Source organism: Phacochoerus africanus, chromosome 11 (genome assembly GCF_016906955.1).
Source record: "Phacochoerus africanus isolate WHEZ1 chromosome 11, ROS_Pafr_v1, whole genome shotgun sequence".
In the NCBI taxonomy this organism is placed as follows: Eukaryota; Metazoa; Chordata; class Mammalia; order Artiodactyla; family Suidae; genus Phacochoerus; species Phacochoerus africanus.
Genome location: NC_062554.1, coordinates 33,406,679 through 33,427,032, shown reverse-complemented (window position 1 = coordinate 33,427,032; position 20,354 = coordinate 33,406,679). Strand labels below are relative to the sequence as shown.

The window sequence follows — 20,354 nt, the reverse complement described above, 5'->3', positions numbered from 1 at the left end:
AAAATATAGCTATAAGTATCTTGAAAACTTTATGAAGAGCAGAAAAAAGCCAGGCTCAAATGAGTACCTAAGAATACATATTGATGGTCCCATTTATATGATATGAGGCAAAGAGATAAGAGGATGTGGAGGGGGTGGGCAAATAAGACTCCCCTTCCCCCAAATTTGCACTCACTTTACAGTATATAAAAAAACTTACAACACATTACCTAATTTTGACTTTCAGAAAAACTCTTTAAGTTACTATTTCCAGTTTAAAGAAACTAGGTTTCAGAAGTATACTAATAACTAATGAATAGGTAAAGATAGAGCTTGAAAACAAGCTTGCTGTTTCCAAGCGCTCTTTCCACCATCTCCCACAGCCCAAACCACAGTCACAGATAAGACTCTAAAGCTTCAGATATACAGTGGTTAGTAAGTATATCTGTCAAGCACCAGAGAATAAGTATTTTGGACTTTTACAGGGCATAAAGTCTGTGTCAACTACTCAACTCTATGCTTAAGCACAAAAGCAGCTATAGACAACAATGTGCCTGGCTTTATTCCTTCCAACAACATCTTATTAAAAAAAAAAAAAAAAAGGTAGCAAATCAGATTTGGTCTGTGGACCCCAAGTTTGCTGCTCTCTAATTATAAGTGAAGATGACGAAAATGTTTCACTTAATTTGAAAAATACAGCTCTCTTCTGGAAGTTTTCTGGTGGCTAAGCAGGCATTGTTACTGCTGTGACATGGGTCACTACTGTGGTATGGGTTTGATCCCTGACCCAGGGAACTTCCACATGCCATGGGTGCAGCCAAAAAGAAAAAAGAAAAATATATCTCTTTTCCAACAAATAATATTTCAAGAATAACCATCATTGTTTTCATAGCAAATTGACATGTAATTCCATATGTAATTACCCAACTAAAGTGATTCAACAACATTGAAGCATATGGCACTGTTATTCTACACTTTTTACCAGGAAATCTCACCTATCCCCATAGTCTAATTATTATCTATACACAGATTACTCCCAATTTTACATCTCCATCCCAAGTATCTCTACTAATAATAATTGCCTATTGCGTATCTTCACTGGGTCGTCACTCAGGAGACCTAAACTCAATAATGAAGGGATATGTTCTCTTCACTTGCAGGCCTCTGCACTTCCTATTCCGTCTGCCTCCCCATTTTTCCTTTAGCTAAGATCCACACATTCTTCAGATCCCACCTGAGATATCATCCTTTCATACCAAAAACCGAGGTAAATGTCTTCATAGACACAGCTATAACACCACATACTCAACAGTGACCATAGAAATTGTCATATACTGTATTTGTCAACTTACTAGTTTCCCTTGGCTACTAAACTATAAGCTCTATGAATGTACGACCTGTGTTTTATTCAATAGTCTGCATAAGAGCCTAACATGACTGGCAGATAGCTGAAACTCAGAGAGCTGCTGAATGAAGTTGGATCTTACCAGCAAACAACTTCTTAAGGTGAGACTGAATCACTGATGGGTTAGTAGACTGGCCCAGTATTTCTAATAAGTCATCATCACCAATAAAGTAAAATCTTGGGAATGCTGAGCGTTTTTCCTTAAAAAAATTAAAAACAAAAAGAATAATCTCCTTTTAAATAATTAAGGTATTAAAGTATGCTATAATTTATTATATAAGGATTTTTTCTAAAAACATACCTCTAAAAATTCATTTAATGATTTCTGGCATCTTTGAAGTTGATCAAGTATCGTAAGTAGAGTATTTCTGATTCCTGCATGAGTAGTTAATGTCGTGACTCTATTGTCTTTCTTGATGTCAGTCATTATTGATCTGAAGAAAGAAAAAAAAAGGTGTTTTCACACCTATTTTAACCATTTCTGGCTGAGAGATATGGAGACTTTTTGCCTGCTTAAAACAAACTAGTAACATAATTATAACAGCAACACATCATTATGCTTCTAGTAGATTAATAATATTAATATTAATTAATAATATTTCATTACCATTTTTAACCCCCATCATTGCACATTCTCCTATTTCATTCATTCAGTAAACAAATATGCAGCCCTACCTCACAGAGATAAAGGTCCAGTGACAGATATAAAATAACTTGTCCAAATATTCAAATAAAATTAAGATAAATGCTAAGAAGCAAAAGTACAAAGGATTGTTAATGGGACAACCCCTAACCTATGACATCTTACAGGAAGTAATTTAAACTGGGATTTGAATGATGAATAATTTAAAGTCAATGAGTAGGAGGGAAACAATTTCTGACAAAGACTTTGAGAAAGAGCTTGGTATGTTTGAGAAACTAAAGGCTAGAATAGCTAAAGCCAAAAAAGGAGAGCAGCACAAGAAAAGGCTAGAGAAACAGGTAAGAAGCATATCCTCTGATGTGCGTTATCCTCAGAGCAAGAGAAAACCATTTTAAAGCTTTACTTAATGTCATAAAGGAAAAAAGTGATGTGACTTTATTTTTAAAGACTACTCTGACTGTTGTATGAAAAAAAAAAAACAAAAAAAAAACCTTACTGGAGAAGACAAGAATAAGTCACAAGATTAGGCAGTAATCCAAGTGAGTGACAATAAAATACTTTAGAATAAATCAAAGAAGTAGAGATATAAGAGATATAATAGACAAGTAGGTTAGAGTCAACAAAATTTGGTAACTTAGTGGATTTGGAAGTGGAGGGAGAAGTCTAAGATAACCATTATGCTTCTGCTTTGCACAATTAGGTGGTACCATTTATTGGGAAAGAAATCAGAAAGAGAAAAGACTTGTGGGAAAGTCATTGGGGGTAAACTCATGAATTTAGTTTTGACATGTTGAGGATGTTTAGTACATTTGAAGCTCAGAAGAGACATATAACCTCAATATATGTGAGGAAATTTCAACAAATAAAAGAGAACTGATTCTAGAATGGTTAAGATAATTATGGAAAAAACATTACAGAATGAGAAAAGAACCTAAGGCTGGGGAATGTCTACATCTAAATGTTTAGAGAGGGCTGAGGACTAGGAACCAAGAGTAGAACCAGAGAGACAGAGAAAAAAAACAAAGAGAACAGTATCACAGAAGCAGAGTAGCTTTTCCAAGAAAGAAGATATGTTCAAGTCTATTAAGTACCAATCAGAGATAAAGTAAAATGAGAAATGAAAAATGTCCATCAGATTTATAATAGGAAAGTCATTGCTAACTTCAGGAAATATTAGGTCATATATCAGTAATATTATCATCACTACTATCATTATACTATGGAAACATTATAATATTAGGTAGCATAGTAAAGAGAGAAACCAGAGCAAAATGATTTAAGAAGTAAATAGCTGAATGATAGAAAACAGTTTCTCAGGAAGACTTGCAGAAAAAAAAATTGAAGACACAGGTAACATTAATAATGTAAAAGTAACTAACTTGTTTAAGTACCTCGCAATATGAATATGAATAAAAAACTGTCATACGTCTTTATACTGACCTAAAATCTTCATCAACTCTGTTGAAGCGTGTCTGTTCCTTTGGCAATGCTCCACGGCCAAAAATGGGTTCCAAATATACCCACTTTCTCTGAATATGGTTTAAATTCTGTAGGTACTCATCTAACTCTGCAAGTTTTCTTTCCCAAATTGATACTTTATCTTCAAATCCTTTATAATAAGGAGAATCCTTTAAAGATTGAAGAAGGCATCTATTATCTCCAACTTGATTTACCATATCTTTCCAGTCTTTAATCAGCTTGATAGTTCGACTTTGGCTGTCTTCATAATCAGTCAATGTAAATACTGCTCCAACTCCCCAAAGATCAAGTTCACGTAAAGCTTCTCTGATTGTAACTTCACCTTGCGCCCGAATATTTAAATCCTATTCAATACGAAATATCCATATTTATTATTTCAACATTATCATATAAGTTATAAGATACCTATTTTATAAGAAGATATACTTTTATTTGGCTTTTGACTATAAGGCCAAAAAAAAGTGTAAGTGGATATATTTTACATGCAGTCCAAGAGAATTACTGGCTAACATATCAAGCGATATCAGATATTAAGTATCTAGGTCCACATGATCAAAATACAAAGTTCTGCCTTATGCTTTTTACTTCTAAAAACAAAATGGAAAATTTAAGCATCTGTTGCAAAACACAAAAATATTTAAAATTTTCAGACCGCAGCAATTTTATTGTAACTTAACTGTAAGTTCCAATACATCTAAAATGATTAACAATCATCTAGAGTTACCTCCTATGGCATATTTTTTAAGCTTATGATTATCTACATAAGCTCCAAGATTATTGGCAAATATAAAAGGATATATAATAGATAGAAAACAAAACAATTTGTCATCAAGAATCCTTTCATTTTTAGGAGTTCTCTTCATGGCTCATCAGAAACGAATCTGACTAGCATCTATGAGGAAGCAGGTTCGATTCCTGGCCTCACTCAGTGGGTTAAGGATCTGGTGTTGCCGTGAGCTGTGGTGTAGGTTGCAGATGTGGCTCAGATCTGGTGTTGCTGTGGCTGTGGCATAGGCCAGTGGCTACAGCTCCAATTCAACCCCTAGCCTGGGAACCTCAACATGCCATAGGAGTGGCCCTAAAAAGCAAGAAAAAAAAAAAGAATCCTTTCATTTTTACATTGAATGGGCAGACAGAAAATAGAAAATCTGCTATTTATGATATAATTGTGCAAGTTTTACTTTTACAAAATACCTTTGCTAAACCTGTTAGCGGAGTGATTCCTTATTTAGTTCTCTGAATTTCTGTACCATTTAGCTTCTTTTTATAACATATCCTATAATTTTAAATGTATTTTATGTAAAAAGATTTGTACTTGTTTTTTGATTAAAGCTGACTCCCTTCTTAAAGAAGGCACTTTATTTCATATGTTTTCTCTCTTAAGAAGGGGATTACATTGTTTCTATACCCCCCATCTATGGATTCAGATGTATTACTAATGAAAGAATACTGAAATAATGGAACCTTGTCACTACTTCAAGGAAAGAAAGAAATTTAACTTGCTATTTTATTTAAACAAAATATAAAGGAAAATTGTATGTTAACAATGGTCAGATCTATGAGATACCTATAAAAGCGATTCTTACTTTAAGGTCTGAAGCTTTGGCAACAATTGTATCTGCTACTCTAAGCAGATCACCAAAAAGTAATTTTTCTAGACTAGTTCCCCTAGGAAGGCCGAGTAGACGAAAAAGGTCAAGCCAGTGATCCGGAGAAAGATGCTCCCCTCTTACATATTTCAAGATAGGAACTGCAATCTGTTAAAAAGAAGAGGAGGAAAAAGACATACGTACATATATATATTAGCAAAATGCAAGGTGTTGCTTAATTTTATTATTATCTATAACATTCCGAATTACTCTATGTTATTTAACAATCTTAAAATATCAAATTCTCAAATAGAACTGTATAAAGCTTTTTGTTAAACATTATTGTGGATACATGCTGCAAATTTCCCTTTGTAGCTTTATATATTTTAAAACATGACCTAAAATATTTCTATTTTTATAGTTGTAGAATATGACCTATATCCTAAATAAGCCAAATGACCTATATCCTAATTGCTAAGTCATAGCAATATAGTTACAAACACTTCAAATTATAACTTTAACCATAAATTTCTTAGTTATAACTTCTTTAAAATTGAAGCAGAAACACCAGCGGCTGCTATGGTTTACTCTATATTTTCTATTTTTTCCACGTAATGGAATCATTAAAAAAATGTATAAACTAAAATTACAGTTCAGTCACTATATAACAGGAAGACATATGAAAGCTCCAAACATGATTTTTAAATGGTAGGATTAGTAAAACTATCTTACTTTATATTTGTCAATCTCTGATTGTAATTTCACTGTCATTACTGAATGCTCCTCAACTTTTCTTAATCTGTCATGCCAGTTCATCAAAAATTCCTCAAACAGATAGGTCTTAGTCCTGTAAAATACCAGAAACACATCTTTTTTTTCCCCAGAAACATATCAAATTTACATCCCCCAAACCACCACAAAATTATTAGGATATAAATATTGTTCATGAATCAAACCGAAAAGTAATCCAATCTTCATTGGCCATTTCTTGAAGTCCTTGTTGAAACTCTTCATAAAGGGCCCAAATTTGTGCACAGCTCTCAATGTCCTTAGAGATGCTGTATGCCAAAGAGAAGTTGGGCTCTTGTAGTCCAAAATGATGGCAGTCATCACTATAGCAACAAGAAGCAAAATATCATTAGATTTTAAAAAAGAGAAACTGTTAAATATCAATAAATTTAACTAATTAATAAGTTAACTGTATTCCCTGTGTGTATATTTATGTGAACGTATCTGATAGTGGAGGTAGTGAGTGGGGGACTATGGTACTTCACATGACAGTTCTACTATAACTACCTAGCTATGGGCTCTTCTAAATTCATTAACAGGCATTTTTTTCCCAAAGAGTCAAAAGAAAATTGGTGATAAACATCATTACATTGAATATATCTCCTAAATATATATAGAATTGTATATATTTATGAATTGATCTGAGAATAGATTAATATTATTATCCATTAATATTCTTTTCAATCAAAATGGCTTCTAGAATATACGATATTCTTTATCTAATTAGTGTAATGCCAATTAATAATTGTGGTACTAAAACCTCCATTCGGCTATGAAGGCAATTAATTTATGGACTCACTCACCTAAACAGACCAAATCTAAAACAATGATTAAATTTAATATCTTGTAATTCTGTACTATAAAACAAATGTTTTTCTTTGAAGTCTCATCATTTTGCTAAGTTAATTTTTTTTCTCAGAAGCTCTATAAGTGATTTTCCATTAATTTTATACGTTATATTTTTAAATACAATGAGACCACAGAAAGCAAGTATTCCACCTTCTTAATTTAACTTTGAATTAAATTTAATTTTCCATTATTACTTAATTTCATATTATTACTTGTATTATTTCTATTTCTATACCTAACCAGAAATTTGCTTTTCTCTTAAAATCCTAATATAATTCGACAACTCCTAAGGAGGCAGTAGCCTGGGCATTTTATACTGGTACTTTTAAAACTGCTAAAGTTTATAAGAAAAGACATAGATATAAGAACATTACTAGCCTAATAAGTGAATATAAAACTTTTTTTGAAAATGAACACTATCAGTTTTAAAGAAAAAACATACACCAGCTTTTTTCTTGTGACCTCCAGATCATCAAACTCAATTTTTTTCTCTTTTATTGACTTTGCACTTTTATCAAGAGCATTTTGCTGGCCAGTTTCAATAACATCATCACCAGGCTTTAGTTGGTCCCAACGAGCTTTAAATTTTTCCAGTTCTTGATAATAGACCTGAAGACGTGATTTCACATTTCCTTTCATCACTTCAATCTGTAAGCCAATAGAGTTTACATAATTTAAGTCAAAGTAAAAATCTTATTTTACATTCACATTTTTATTTCTAACGTTTTCTATTTAAAGGTCAAAAAAATATTCCCACTTTGCTGTACAGCTGAAATCAACAGAACAATGTATATCAAGTATAATAGAAAAAATAAAAACCTAAAAAAAGTTAAAAAATAAAAAGATTAAAAAGTGGAGTTCCCGTCGTGGTGCAGTGGTTAACGAATCCGACTAGGAACCATGAGGTTGCGGGTTCGATCCCTGGCCTTGCTCAGTGGGTTGAGGATCTGGCGTTGTCATGAGCTGTGGTGTAAGTCGCAGGCGCGGCTCAAATCCCACATTGCTGTGGCTCTGGCACAGGCCAGCAGCTACAGCTCCAATTAGACTTCTAGACTGGGAACCTCCATGTGCAAAGGGAGCAGCCCTAGAAAAGGCAAAAAGACAAAGAAAAAAAAAGATTAAAAAGTATCAATATAAATTTTTCAAAAGGTTATTTTTAATTATGATTCCATGTATAATTAAAAAAAACTCAAAAACAGGAGTTCCCATCATGGCTCAGCGAAAACAAATCTTACTAGCACACAGGTTCAATCCCTGGCCTCACTCAGTGGGCTAAGGATCCTACATTACCATGAGGTGTGGTGAAGGTTGCAGATAAGGCTTGGATCTGGTGTTGCTGTGGCTGTGCCATGGGCCAGCAGCTACAGCTCCGATTGAACCCCTAGCCTGGGAACCTCCATATACCGCGGGTGAGGCCCTAGAAAGACAAAATGACAATAAATAAATAAATAAATAAACTTACATAACAAGAGATACATAGCAAACATCATCATTACAAAATCATTCATGTAATTAACAGCAGCCATCATAAACATCAACAAAATTAATGTGAAAAAAATGTTTGATCAGTGACTGCCAGTTGTTTTGAGTATACCGCTGCTTGACAAAGCAGGGCATTTTCCAGGCTCCCATGCAGCTAACAGCCATAAGACTAAGTTCTGGTCAATAGAATTTGAGTGCAATAGATGTATACAACTTCCAGATAATATTCATAAAAGACACCATACATTGAAAGTGACAAATTTATTCACAAGAAAGACTGAAAATAACATTACATGCATTCCTGGTGTGGTAGAAACTGAAGATAAATTATGACATGATCATCATGCATACAAAGTGTTTTACTATTTAGAAGTACTATGGGAGGTCAATTTCATCAGCAATATAAAATTCTTATAAATCTGAGCTATAATGGAATAAAGATAAGCAAAGAATCTTAAGTGAGAAAATACTGTTTCCATTTTAACAAAATGACTGAAAGGTTCTCACCTGATCTTTAATCATAAGTTGGTGACTTTCCATCATCAACTCAAATTTATCCCACTTAGCTTTCAGATTGCTAATTGTTTCTAAACCTCCACCTGCTACAGTTCGTAAAAGTCTGTTTTTATCTTCAGCTTCTTGAAATAAGGGCAAAATCTAAAGGTTAAAATATAACACGTGAAAAACGATTGATTCTATCAAATTTCTTAAGATTCCATTTATTTTAAATTGTATCACGATTTGCTTTTTTAAATAAAGATTGTTGCCTTTAAATAATTTGTTAAATTCCTTGATATGATGTTTCTAATACTCATTACATACAAACTCAACTAAGGCACTTGAACATCAGAGGTTAAAAAGGATAATGAAAGTGGTACAATGAGACTGAATTAAACTGTGACCTAAAGACAATACTACAGCTGTTCAAACCAAAGTTCATATTATAAAAGTTCCACTCAAAAAATGCTAAAGAGGCTTCTAAAAGAACTATGCTTGGTGATTATCTAAGAGCATAAGTTAACTAAATTATCTTAATAGAGAAGAGAAAGTCATGGAGAAAAGGTGCTTAAGAAAGGGACAACTGAAGATGCAGAATCAAAGGCCTATATTCAGTTTCTCCCTGAAAGGCCCTGAATCATATATAATTAGAAGTTTGTTAAACAGTCTGGGTATAGGTCAATAAGTATTAAACTGCTCAAACTGCTTCTAAGCCTTTAAAGCACCACAAACAAGTGTCCTATAATTTATATCTGTACTTTTACTACTCAACAAAGCAATCAAATCCACTGAACGGTATTTAAAAATCACTGTGCAAACATAAAAACATCCAAAAATTCAAATATATCTCAATGACCAGTTTGCAATTCCTGAGCAGAATCAGCTTCACCTGAGAAACAGAGAAAAACAATGAACCAAGAACATGTTGTACTAGGAAACTCAGAGTAAAAATAGTAGACAGTAGACGAAGGATTCTAATTTCCTACACGTGAACAGAACTTAGCCTGTAAAAACATTACAACAGTTCCCAAGGCTACCTGCAAGCATTCCTACTTCTTCAAATCCATGTACCAACAGAGAGACATATCGAAACACAATTCTGTAACAATTTGCTGCTTAAATCCAACAACTCTTTAGTATCCACAAAATCAAACCTAAGATCCTTAATGTGGCTCACATGACCTAGATTCTGACCAGCTCTTTATACTGTCACATGCTATGTCCTGCTTCACATATTCTTCTGAACATACATATATTTCTCTCCTTTTTTTTTTTTTGATGATACACTTCATGTCTTTTGTCCCACTTCACTATAAATCTCCTTTGCTACCTCCATCTATGCTTGAACTCTAAATTCTGGAATGCTCAACCTGAATCTTATATCCTCTACTATATATCTACTGTTGAATCCTATGGCTTTAAATATCATGAATATATAGATGACTTCCAAATATATATTCCATCTTTACCTTTACTCTAAATTCTACATGGCACCTCAATCTGAACCACTTCCAATCTCCAAACTCTCCTCCTCAGTCCTCATCTCAGTAAATGGTACCATTTAGCTTCCCAGCTGCCCAAGCCAAAAACTTAGGGGACACGTTTATTTCTCTTTCCTTAACACCCATCTACTTTTAATGCATCAGAAAACCTTGCTTGTAACTCTAAAATACATCATCAAGCTCTCCAGCTCTTTCTCATATCCTCTGCTACTACATGGTACAAGCTTCAATCATCACTTGTCTTCCAATTGCAATATCCTACTACTGGAATCTCTGCTTCTTTGGTCTTCCTCCAATTCATTCCCTACAGAGCAGCCACAGTCATCGCCTCAAAATGTTAAAGACACCATGTCCCTTCCCCGCTTAAATTCCTCTAAGGACTTTCTATTACTCTTAGAAAAAAATTAAAACTTAGGATTGTCTAAAAGAACCTTCATAATCTGGCCCTTGCCTACCTCTTCAATTTCACTTCAAACCATTTTTTCCTTGAAAAATATGGCTTTCTTAATAACTCCTTTTCTTGACAATATATATCTATCTCTTCCTTGAGCATACCAAGCTCCTTCTCTGCCTTAAGATCTTTGTATCGGCTGTTTTTTCTGCCCCCTAAATCTTAGAATGGTTGCTTCCTTAGTTTTCAGATCTCAGTTTAGATGTCATCTGAGAAGGTCTCCACGATCACCCACCTGTAGAAACATCTCCCATTCGAGCATGCTCATTCTCTCACTGCTCTAGCTCCTCTTGCTCCCCTCACTCTATTTCTGTCTGTCTCTGTCTCCGTCTCTCTCTCTCTCTCGCTCACACACACACAAACACAAATCTGAATTCCATGAGATACAGCACATATATGGTACAACCACAACTCCCAATATGATAGCTGGAATCTATCAGGTGATCTCTAAGTACCTGTCATATAAATTAATGAATGAATGCCTCTGTGATCAAGCTAATTACCATAGCTTATAATGTCATTCCTTCTTTAGTTACTTCATCCTATAGACAAATACATTACTTTGTCTTTAAACCCTCTTTATACCTTTAAAGTTTGTAATTCCTTCCACAATGAAGACATATTATTTCACTCACCTCTAATCTATCTTACAATTTTAAGTCCATCCCATAAAAGGAACATATAAAAGTCTGTATTCTATTTTGAATTATTTCTCTACTCGTCTAAACATAACTAAGATCATCTATAATATATTCTATAAAACTCTGGCTTACTTATTCTAGGCTCATGCCTTCTGGATACTATTTCTATGAATCTTTACCACTGTTTACTATTTGTCTCTATATGAGCTCTTCCACCATATGTGAGAGTGTGACTGTGTGTGTGTGTGTGTGTGCACGTGTGTGTGTGTCTATTCCTAACTCAGCTCTAACTTCATATGTTAGCATTCCTAAAAGTACAACCCTGGAATCAACAGCATGAATTATCTAAGTTTGGTTTTATCCTAATAAGCCACATCATAAAAAAGACTACAAATACTTCTGAAAACAATAATAAGCATTACTCTTACTGTTTCATTACACCAACATAACATCAAGAGTCTAATCATAAAAAAAAAAAAAAAAAAAAGGAGTTCCCGTCGTGGTGCAGTGGTTAACGAATCCGACTAGGAACCATGAGGTTGCGGGTTCGATCCCTGCCCTTGCTCAGTGGATTAAAGATCCGGCGTTGCCGTGAGCTGTGGTGTAGGTTGCAGACGCGGCTCGGATCCCGCGTTGCTGTGGCTCTGGCATAGGCCTGTGGCTACAGCTCCGATTAGACCCCTAGCCTGGGAACCTCCATATGCTGTGGGAGCGGCCCAAGAAACAGCAAAAAAAAAAAAAAAAAGAGTCTAATCATGAACTGACCAATTAGACTAGATTATATGGACTTCTTTATAATATTGAAATTATATTATGTTTCTAAATCACACAAGATTACCCAAAAGAAACATCTCTAGTACAGTACAAAATAAATAAATAAGTTTATGATTCTCACCTCTGGCTTCCGTTCTTGTAGCTTACTATATTGTAAATTTGCATTACCTATCTCTTCCACCGACTGGGGCATAATTGTTAAGATTTCCATAGCCTCAGTAACAAATGTATCAATTTCATGTAAATGAGCTGAATAGTAACAATGAAATATAGGAAATGTTATTAACTCCAGAAATACTCAATTACATAATCATTATATGAAATACAGTAAAATATTAAATTTTCATTTGTTTCCATGAAATAAAATTCAAAATATAGACTAATCAAAATGAAACTAATTGTTTTATATCTTTAAATTTTGAGAAAAAAATTAAAATACACTGATTCTTAACAAGTTTTATTCAAAATTGGTAACATTTTTTAGTCTTTAAATAATATGCTAAAATACATCAGTTTAAAGGAAAAAAGAAACACTCATATTTTGGAAAATAGTACAGGCATACCTCATTTTATAGTGCCTCACTTGATTGAACTTTGTAGACACTGCATTTTTCAAAAATTGGAGGTTTGTGGCAAATTTGTACAGATCAAGTTTACAGTGCCATTTTTCCAAAAGCATTTGTTCACTTCATGTCTCTTGTCATATTTTCGTAATTCGCACAATATTTCAAACTTTTTCATTATTATTATATTTGTTATGGTGGTCTATAATCAGTGATCTTTGATGTTAATATTATAATTGTTTGGGGCGCCATTAATCATGCCCATGTAAGACAGTGAATTTAACCAATAAATGTTGTATATATTCTGACTATCTCCCTATTTCCTAAGAAACAATAATATTGAAATTGGGCCAATTAATAACCCTAAAGTAGCCTCTAAATGTTCAAGTAAAAGAAAAAGTCACGTTTCTCTCACTCTAAATCAAAACCTAGAAATAATTAAACTTAGTGAAGAAGGCATGTCTAAAGATGAGACAGGCTGGAAAGCAAACCCCTTGCACCAACATAGTAGCCAAAGGAAAAGTTCTTAAAGCAAATTAAATGTGCTAATCCAGTGAACACGCAAACGACTAAGAAAACAAAAGACTTACTGTTGATATGGAGAAAGTTTTAGTGGGCTGGATAGAAGATCGAACCAGCCCAAAACAGTCCCTTAAGCCAAAGCCTAAGCAAGAGAAAGCCCCAACTTTCTTCAATTCTATGAAGTCTGAGAGAGGTGAGGAAGTTGCAGAAGAAAAGTTTGAAGCCAACATAGGTCAGTTCATGAGATTTAAAGAAAGAAGCCATCTTTATAACATTAAAGTACAAGGTGAAGCAGCAAGTACTGATACAAAAGCTGAAGCTAGTTATCCAAAAGATCTAGCTAAGATAATTAATGAAAGTTGCTCTAGCAAACAAAAGATGTTCAGTGTAGATGAAGCAGCCTTCTATTAAAAGGTGATACAATCTTTCATAGCTAGAGGCAAGAAGTCAATACCTGCATTCGAAGCCTCAAAAGACAGGCTGACTATTTTGTTAGAGGCTAACGCTGCTGGTGACTTTAAGTTGAAGCCAATGTTCATTTACAATTTCAAAAATCCTAAGCCACTTAAGAATTACTTTCAATCTATCCTGCCTGTGCTCTATCAATGAAACAACAAAGCCTGAAGACAGCACACTTGTTTACAACATATTTTACTGATTAGTTAAGTCTACCATTGAGACCTATTGCTCAGAATAAAAGGTTGCTTTTAAAATATAACTGCTTATTGACAATGCACCTGGCCACACAGGAGCTCTGACAGAGATATACAAGGAAGGAGATTCATGTTGTTTTCACACCTGTTGACGCAACATCCATTCTGCAGACCGTGGATCAAGAAATAATTACAACATTCAAGTCTTAGTTTTTTTCTTTTTGTTAGGGCCACATCTGCGGCATGTGGAAATTTCCAGGTTAGGGGTCGAATTGGAGCTGCAGTTGTTGGCCTATATCACAGCCACAGCAATGCAGCATCTGAGCCACACATGTGACCTACACCACAGCTCATGGCAACACCAGATCCTTAACCCACTGGGGCCAGGGATCAAACCTGCATCCTCAAGGATACCAGTTGGGTTCATTTCTGCTGAGCTGCAAAAGGAACTCCAAGTCTTACTTTTTAAGAAATACATTTCATAAGTGTATAGCTGCCAGAGACAGTGGTTCCTCTGATGGGTCTGGGCAAAATAAACTGAAGACCTAATGGAAAGGATTCACTACCTTAGATGCCATTAAGAACATTCATGACTCAGGGGAAGAGGTCAAAATATCAATGTTAATGATATTAACGTAGGAGTAAGAAGTTGATTCCAATGCTCAGGGATGATTTTGAGGGATTCAAGACTTCACTGGAGGAAGTAACTAAAGATGTGATGAAAACAGCAAGAGAACTAGAATTAGAGATGTAGCCTGAAGATACAAATGAATTGCTGTAATCTCATAATAAAACTTTGAGCTCTAAGGAGATACTCCTTACAGATAAGCAAAGAAACTGGTTACTTGTAATTCTGAGAATCTAGTCCTAGCAAAGATGCTGTGAAGATTGTTGAAATGACAGGAAAGGACTTACAATATTACATACATACCTTCAATATACCAAAGTTAATGAAGCAAGGGCAGGGTTTGAGGAGATTGACTGCTGAGTAAAATGCTACCAAACAGCATTTTACAAAGAGTCAATCAATGCAGCATACTTCACTGACTGATGTTCAATTTAAGAAAGTGAATGCAGCACACTCCATTGACTGACATTCAATTTAAGAAATTTCCACAGCCACCCCAACCTTCAGCAACCACCAATCTGATCAGTAGCAGACATAAACATCAAGGCAAGACCCTCTGCCAGAAGAAAGATTATGACCCACTGAAAGCTCAGATGGGTGGTTAGCATTTTTTAGTTATAAAATATTTTCTAGTTAAGACATATATACTGTTTATTTAGACATAATGCTTACTGACACTTAAAAGACTACAGTATATGTGAAGATAACTTTTATAATCATTGAGAAAGCAAAAAATTCATATGATTTGCTTTATCACAATATTCTCTTTATTGAGGTGGTCTGGGACCCACCCTCAATATCTCTGAGGTATGCCTGTAGTCATTTGAAGAGATAAGGAGAAATGCATTATACCAGAATTACCTACTTTTCTCAGCGACATAATCATAATTGAGATTCATATTTCATAACTATAAAAATCAAAAACTGTCTTTACCCTGGATGGACTTCTTCAAAGAAAGAACAAGCATGTCAAATAACTTCTGGATGAGATCATCAATTACTGTCTTCACAGGGTTACAGTTAATATTTAAACAATCTACCTTGACGGAACTGAAAAATGACAATGGACATATTTGACATGAAACAGAGTAATTAAAGAAAAAAGTGATTATAATACGATTTTATGTAATACATTCTTCAAAATCACCCAAAAGTATTACTGCGATCTTTAAAAAACATTTTGATTTTACTCAGCAAAAATGCCTTACACATATTATTATGAAGTTTGTCATTAAACAATGATTTTATCATAATACTACAGTTTTTAATCATGCAATGCTTCAGTTTTTTAAAAAGCAGCACATTATGGGAGTTCCCGTCGTGACAGAACAGAAAGGAATCTGACTAGGAACTATGAGGTTGTGGGTCCAATCCCTGGCCTCACTCAGTGGGTTAAGGATCAGGCGTTGCTGTGAGCTGTGGTGTAGGTTGCAGAGACAGCTCAGATCTGGCATTGCTGTGGCTGTGGCATAGGCTGCAGCTGTAGCTCCGATTAGACCCCCAGCGTGGGAACCTCTATATACAGCCCTAAAAAGAACACACAAAAAAAGTAGTACATTATGAATTTCTAAGCTATCAACATGAATATATTTAAATGTTTACATCCTTTGCTTGTCACGGTGTAAAATGCACTTATTTAAAGATTTATAAAATAAAATCACTATCCTATAGTTAATAAACCAACAATTATGATAGGGGAAAGAAAATAAAGATAGAAAGTGAATATACTTTATTAAGTCACTAAAACAAAATAATAAAATACCATTTTATACCTGCCTAATTTATAAAAATGCAATGAATTGTTAATTTATATTTTCAGTCACATGGATAAACAGAACTCTTTAGAACTGCTGGTCAAAGTACAAAATAATGCAACTTTGGCAAACAGCAATTTAGCGATCTACATCAAATAATTTTAATATAGGTATATTCTTTTATCTTAGTAACTTCACTCTCAGAATTTATCCTAAAGAAATTTTCAGGGAAGTCTCCAAGATTTATATATCTTCATCAAAGTATTAATTATAATAGTGAAAAATTAGAAATAAGCTAAAAATAGGAATGGCTAAATAAATTATTATACAGCCATACAATTCAAAATCAGGAGTTCTTTGGAGTTTCCACTGTGGCTGAGTGGTTAATGAACCCAACTAGTATCCATGAGGACATGGGCTCGATCCCAGGCCTTGCTCAGTGGGTTAAGGATCTGGCATTTCTGTGAGCTGTGGTGTAGGTCGCAGACGAGGCTTGGATCCCACAGTGCTGTGGCTATGGCGCAGGCCAGCAGATACAGCTCCAATTCTACCCTTAGCCTGGGAATCTCCATATGCCGTGGGTGCGGCCCTAAAAAGACAATAAAATAAAATAAAATAAAATAAAATAAAATTAATAAAATTAATAAAATAAAATAAAATAAAATAAAATCTAGGAGTTCTTTTGTGGTGCAGTGGGTTAAGGATTGGGCATTGTCACTGCAATGGCTCGCTCACTGCTGCGGCGTAGTGTGATCCCTGTCTGGCCCAGGAACTTCCACATGCCACGAGTGTGGTAAAAAAAAATCATATTTTTTAGGACCAGGTAATAATATGGTGAAAAACTAATGATTAGTTTAAATAAAAATAGCAGAAAATGGAATGATCCAAATTTTGTAAGCTTGTGTACTAACGTCATCAAATAATGACAGCACTTGTCATTGTGCTTTTTAGTATTTTTATTTTTTTCCATTATAGCTGGTACTTTTTAGTATTTTTAAAAAACTTATAAAAACAAAACAAAACAAAAAAAAACTTATAAAAACAAAACAAATTTCTCCAAAGAAGACATACAGATGGCCAACAGGCACAAGAAGAAATGCTCAACATCACTAATTGATAGAGAAATGCAAATCAAAACTACATGGTGTACCACCTCACACCAGTCAGAATGGCTATCATTAGTAAGTCTACAAATAACAAATGCAAGAGAGGGTGTGGAGAAAAGGGAACCCCCCTACACTGTTGGCAGGAATGTAAATTGGTACAACCACTACGGAAAACAACATGGAGGTACCTCAGAAAACTAAATATAGAACTACCATATGATCCAGCAATCCCACTCTTGGCATATATCCAGACAAGACTTTCATTCATAAAGATACATGCACCCCTATGTTCATTGCAGCACTATTCACAACAGCCAAGACATGGAAACAACCTAAATGTCCATCGAGAGATGAATGGATTAAGAAGATGTGGTACATATACACAATGGCATACTACTCAGCCATAAATAGCAACATAGATGCAACTAGAGATTCTCATACTATGTGACATAAGTCAGAAGGAAAGACAAATACCACATGATATCGCTTATATCTGGAATCTAATATATGGCACAAATGAACCTATATACAGAAAATAAAGAAATTCAAGGACATGGGGAAGAGACTTGTGAATGCCAAAGGGGAGGGGGAGAGAGTGGGATGGACTGGGAGTTGGGGGTTGGTATATGCAAACCATTGCATTTGGAATAGATAAGCAATGAGATCCTGCTGTATAGCACAGGGAACTATAGCCAGTCGTTTGTGATGGAACATGATGGAGGATAATGTGAGAAAAAGAATGTATGTATATGTGTAATGGGTCACTTTGCTGTATAGCAGAAATTGACATAACATGGTAAATAAACTCTAATATAATCACTAAAAAAGCATAGACTTTTAAGAACATTAATTCTCTACATGGTACTTTTAATGCAAAATGTACTATTCTAAGCAAACACAACTTGAACCAAACTCATTCATCTGAATAAAATCTCGTATTTATCTTAAATTGTAAAAAGTTTAAAATGTCTCAAAATTTTGGCCAAAAAATATTTAGAAAGGCCCTTTTTAAAACATAGGGCCAGGTAATATTCTTAGCAAGTTATAGGCAGTGAATACTCACAGATTCATTTTAAAAATACAATTTTCTCTTAAGGTTTTATTTATATATTCTCAATCACCACTAAGTAGAGTGTTTTAAAATCCAGTTCTTAAGCACCAAATCATAAGAGTTAATCTGTCTTTTTTATGAGGTTATATGATTTTTTGAAATCCTAGAATATAAAACATCAAAATTTCTAATATTTTACACATGAAAACAGATGATTTTGGTATAAAGAAAAAAATTATACCATATTTTACTAATGAATTAAAACATAAAGTGATATGATTACAGCAGAGTTGTACTCATTGAGTACAGAATCCCTTGGATAAGACTAATATCTACTTTTCAATTGAAAATAACTGATAACATGCAATTGAGGCTCATTCAGTCATAGACAGAAAGGGATAGCCACAGACAGCCTACCCAAAAAGTATATCCTTCTTACAGTGTCTGAAACACATAATTAGAATACAGTTTTTCTAACCTTACAGTATATTTTCCAAAAGTATCCATAAAATAAATATCTGTGAGTATATGTATGTACATAGTAGCTTAGATGAATACTTGTTAATTTATTAGCAAGAAATAGAAAAATAAATACTGGAATGCAGGTCAGGTATCTTCGTCTCTGCACTCCCATAGGACAAGGTTTTACATATGGTAAAGAATCACCAGATATTTGTTAAAAGAATGTACAAATGAATTAATAACAATTAAATTATCCTTTATAGGTAATATATGCACAATTAAACAAGACCCCCTTCCTTCATAAGGCTTATTACATAGAATGGTTCCTGTGATATGAATTTCAGAGAGTGAGAGGGATATTCTGGGTTATGAAATGCCCCTCAGAGGGTCTCCTCCACCTTTAGAGAAATACCTAGATTCAGGAACATTTTGTGCATCTCCTAGCACATTCTGAAAGGAATCAGCAATACAAAATTAGAGTCAAATATCCCCCAGTACGCTCTCAGTAGTAGACTCTGACAATTTTTAGACTGTGCCTGTGCACATCAAATATTATTAGATCCTCATACCAGATCTGAAGAGAAGCTCCTTCCCTAATCTATTCTATCTGACTAGGTCTCAGGCAGCAGAACCTCTAGGAGAGGTTCTTTTAGTTTCAGCAATGCCCTACTCAGATGATTCTCAAGTGTCATAGTTGAGCTCTAGAGGAGGTAAGAAGAGGACTTGACTTCAGTGTTACTAAGGAAGAGTACTTGTACTATCCCATGGCAAAAACTGCTATGATACCTAAGTACAACTTTATCTTCTGTACTATACCTTGGAAGTCGTTCTACTTCTTTCCCTTTTATTTTCAGAGCTTTAAAATTTTTCTCCCAATCATGTACAGTAGAAAGATGCTTCTCCACTAGAGCTTCCATATCAACTTGTCCAATTACAATCCATTCCTATTTAAATGGAAAACATTAGTAAATAAAGTAACATTTAAAAGATTAGATTCTAACTACTAAGAATAATTAAAAGGGTCAAATGTCAGGTTTCAAGTAAATTTAATTACATAAATATAATCATCACTGCACATCCTAAAGAATGAATAGAAAAAAACAATATGTAAACATAGAGTGATCATAAAACCTTTCCGAAGAGACTGAAAAAACTTTGTTAGAGTCTCTTTTCAAATTTGACATATACAAAAGCAGAATCACTTTTGCAAAGCCAAGAGCTATTATAGGCTACAAATCTGAAAGCATCTAGATTCAATTAACTCTAGAAAAATAAAATGCAGAAGAAGCATTGCAGTGGCAGTTAAGACATTTTGTTGAATTCTAGTCATACGTCAGAATCAATCAATACATGAGCAATGAATGCAATGAGGGTTTATCTTTGGAGAACTGGTATGATGCCCCTAAACAAAATTAGGAAGTTAAATCATCTCAATTTCATTTACTTTGAGGGCTTCCCTTCATGGATTATTGATCCAAAGTATGAAGAAAATGATATACTTTTCTGAAGGGAATTTAAAATAACAGAGTCACAT

General features: G+C 34.2%; 1 protein-coding gene across 1 annotated transcript in view; it reads right to left on the bottom strand.

Annotated features, from left to right (window-relative positions):
* Positions 1-20,354, bottom strand: part of DYNC2H1 (dynein cytoplasmic 2 heavy chain 1) — a 306,581-nt gene that overhangs the window by 252,572 nt on the left and 33,655 nt on the right. Inside the window, exons 18-28 of the mRNA XM_047752686.1 lie at positions 19,637-19,764; positions 15,382-15,497; positions 12,203-12,330; positions 8,723-8,872; positions 7,176-7,381; positions 6,052-6,207; positions 5,828-5,942; positions 5,093-5,263; positions 3,468-3,850; positions 1,686-1,818; positions 1,467-1,584 (exon numbers count right to left, since the gene is read on the bottom strand). Of these exons, the coding sequence (XP_047608642.1) occupies positions 1,467-1,584; positions 1,686-1,818; positions 3,468-3,850; positions 5,093-5,263; positions 5,828-5,942; positions 6,052-6,207; positions 7,176-7,381; positions 8,723-8,872; positions 12,203-12,330; positions 15,382-15,497; positions 19,637-19,764 (1,804 nt within the window). The remainder of the gene's footprint in view (positions 1-1,466; positions 1,585-1,685; positions 1,819-3,467; positions 3,851-5,092; positions 5,264-5,827; positions 5,943-6,051; positions 6,208-7,175; positions 7,382-8,722; positions 8,873-12,202; positions 12,331-15,381; positions 15,498-19,636; positions 19,765-20,354) is intronic.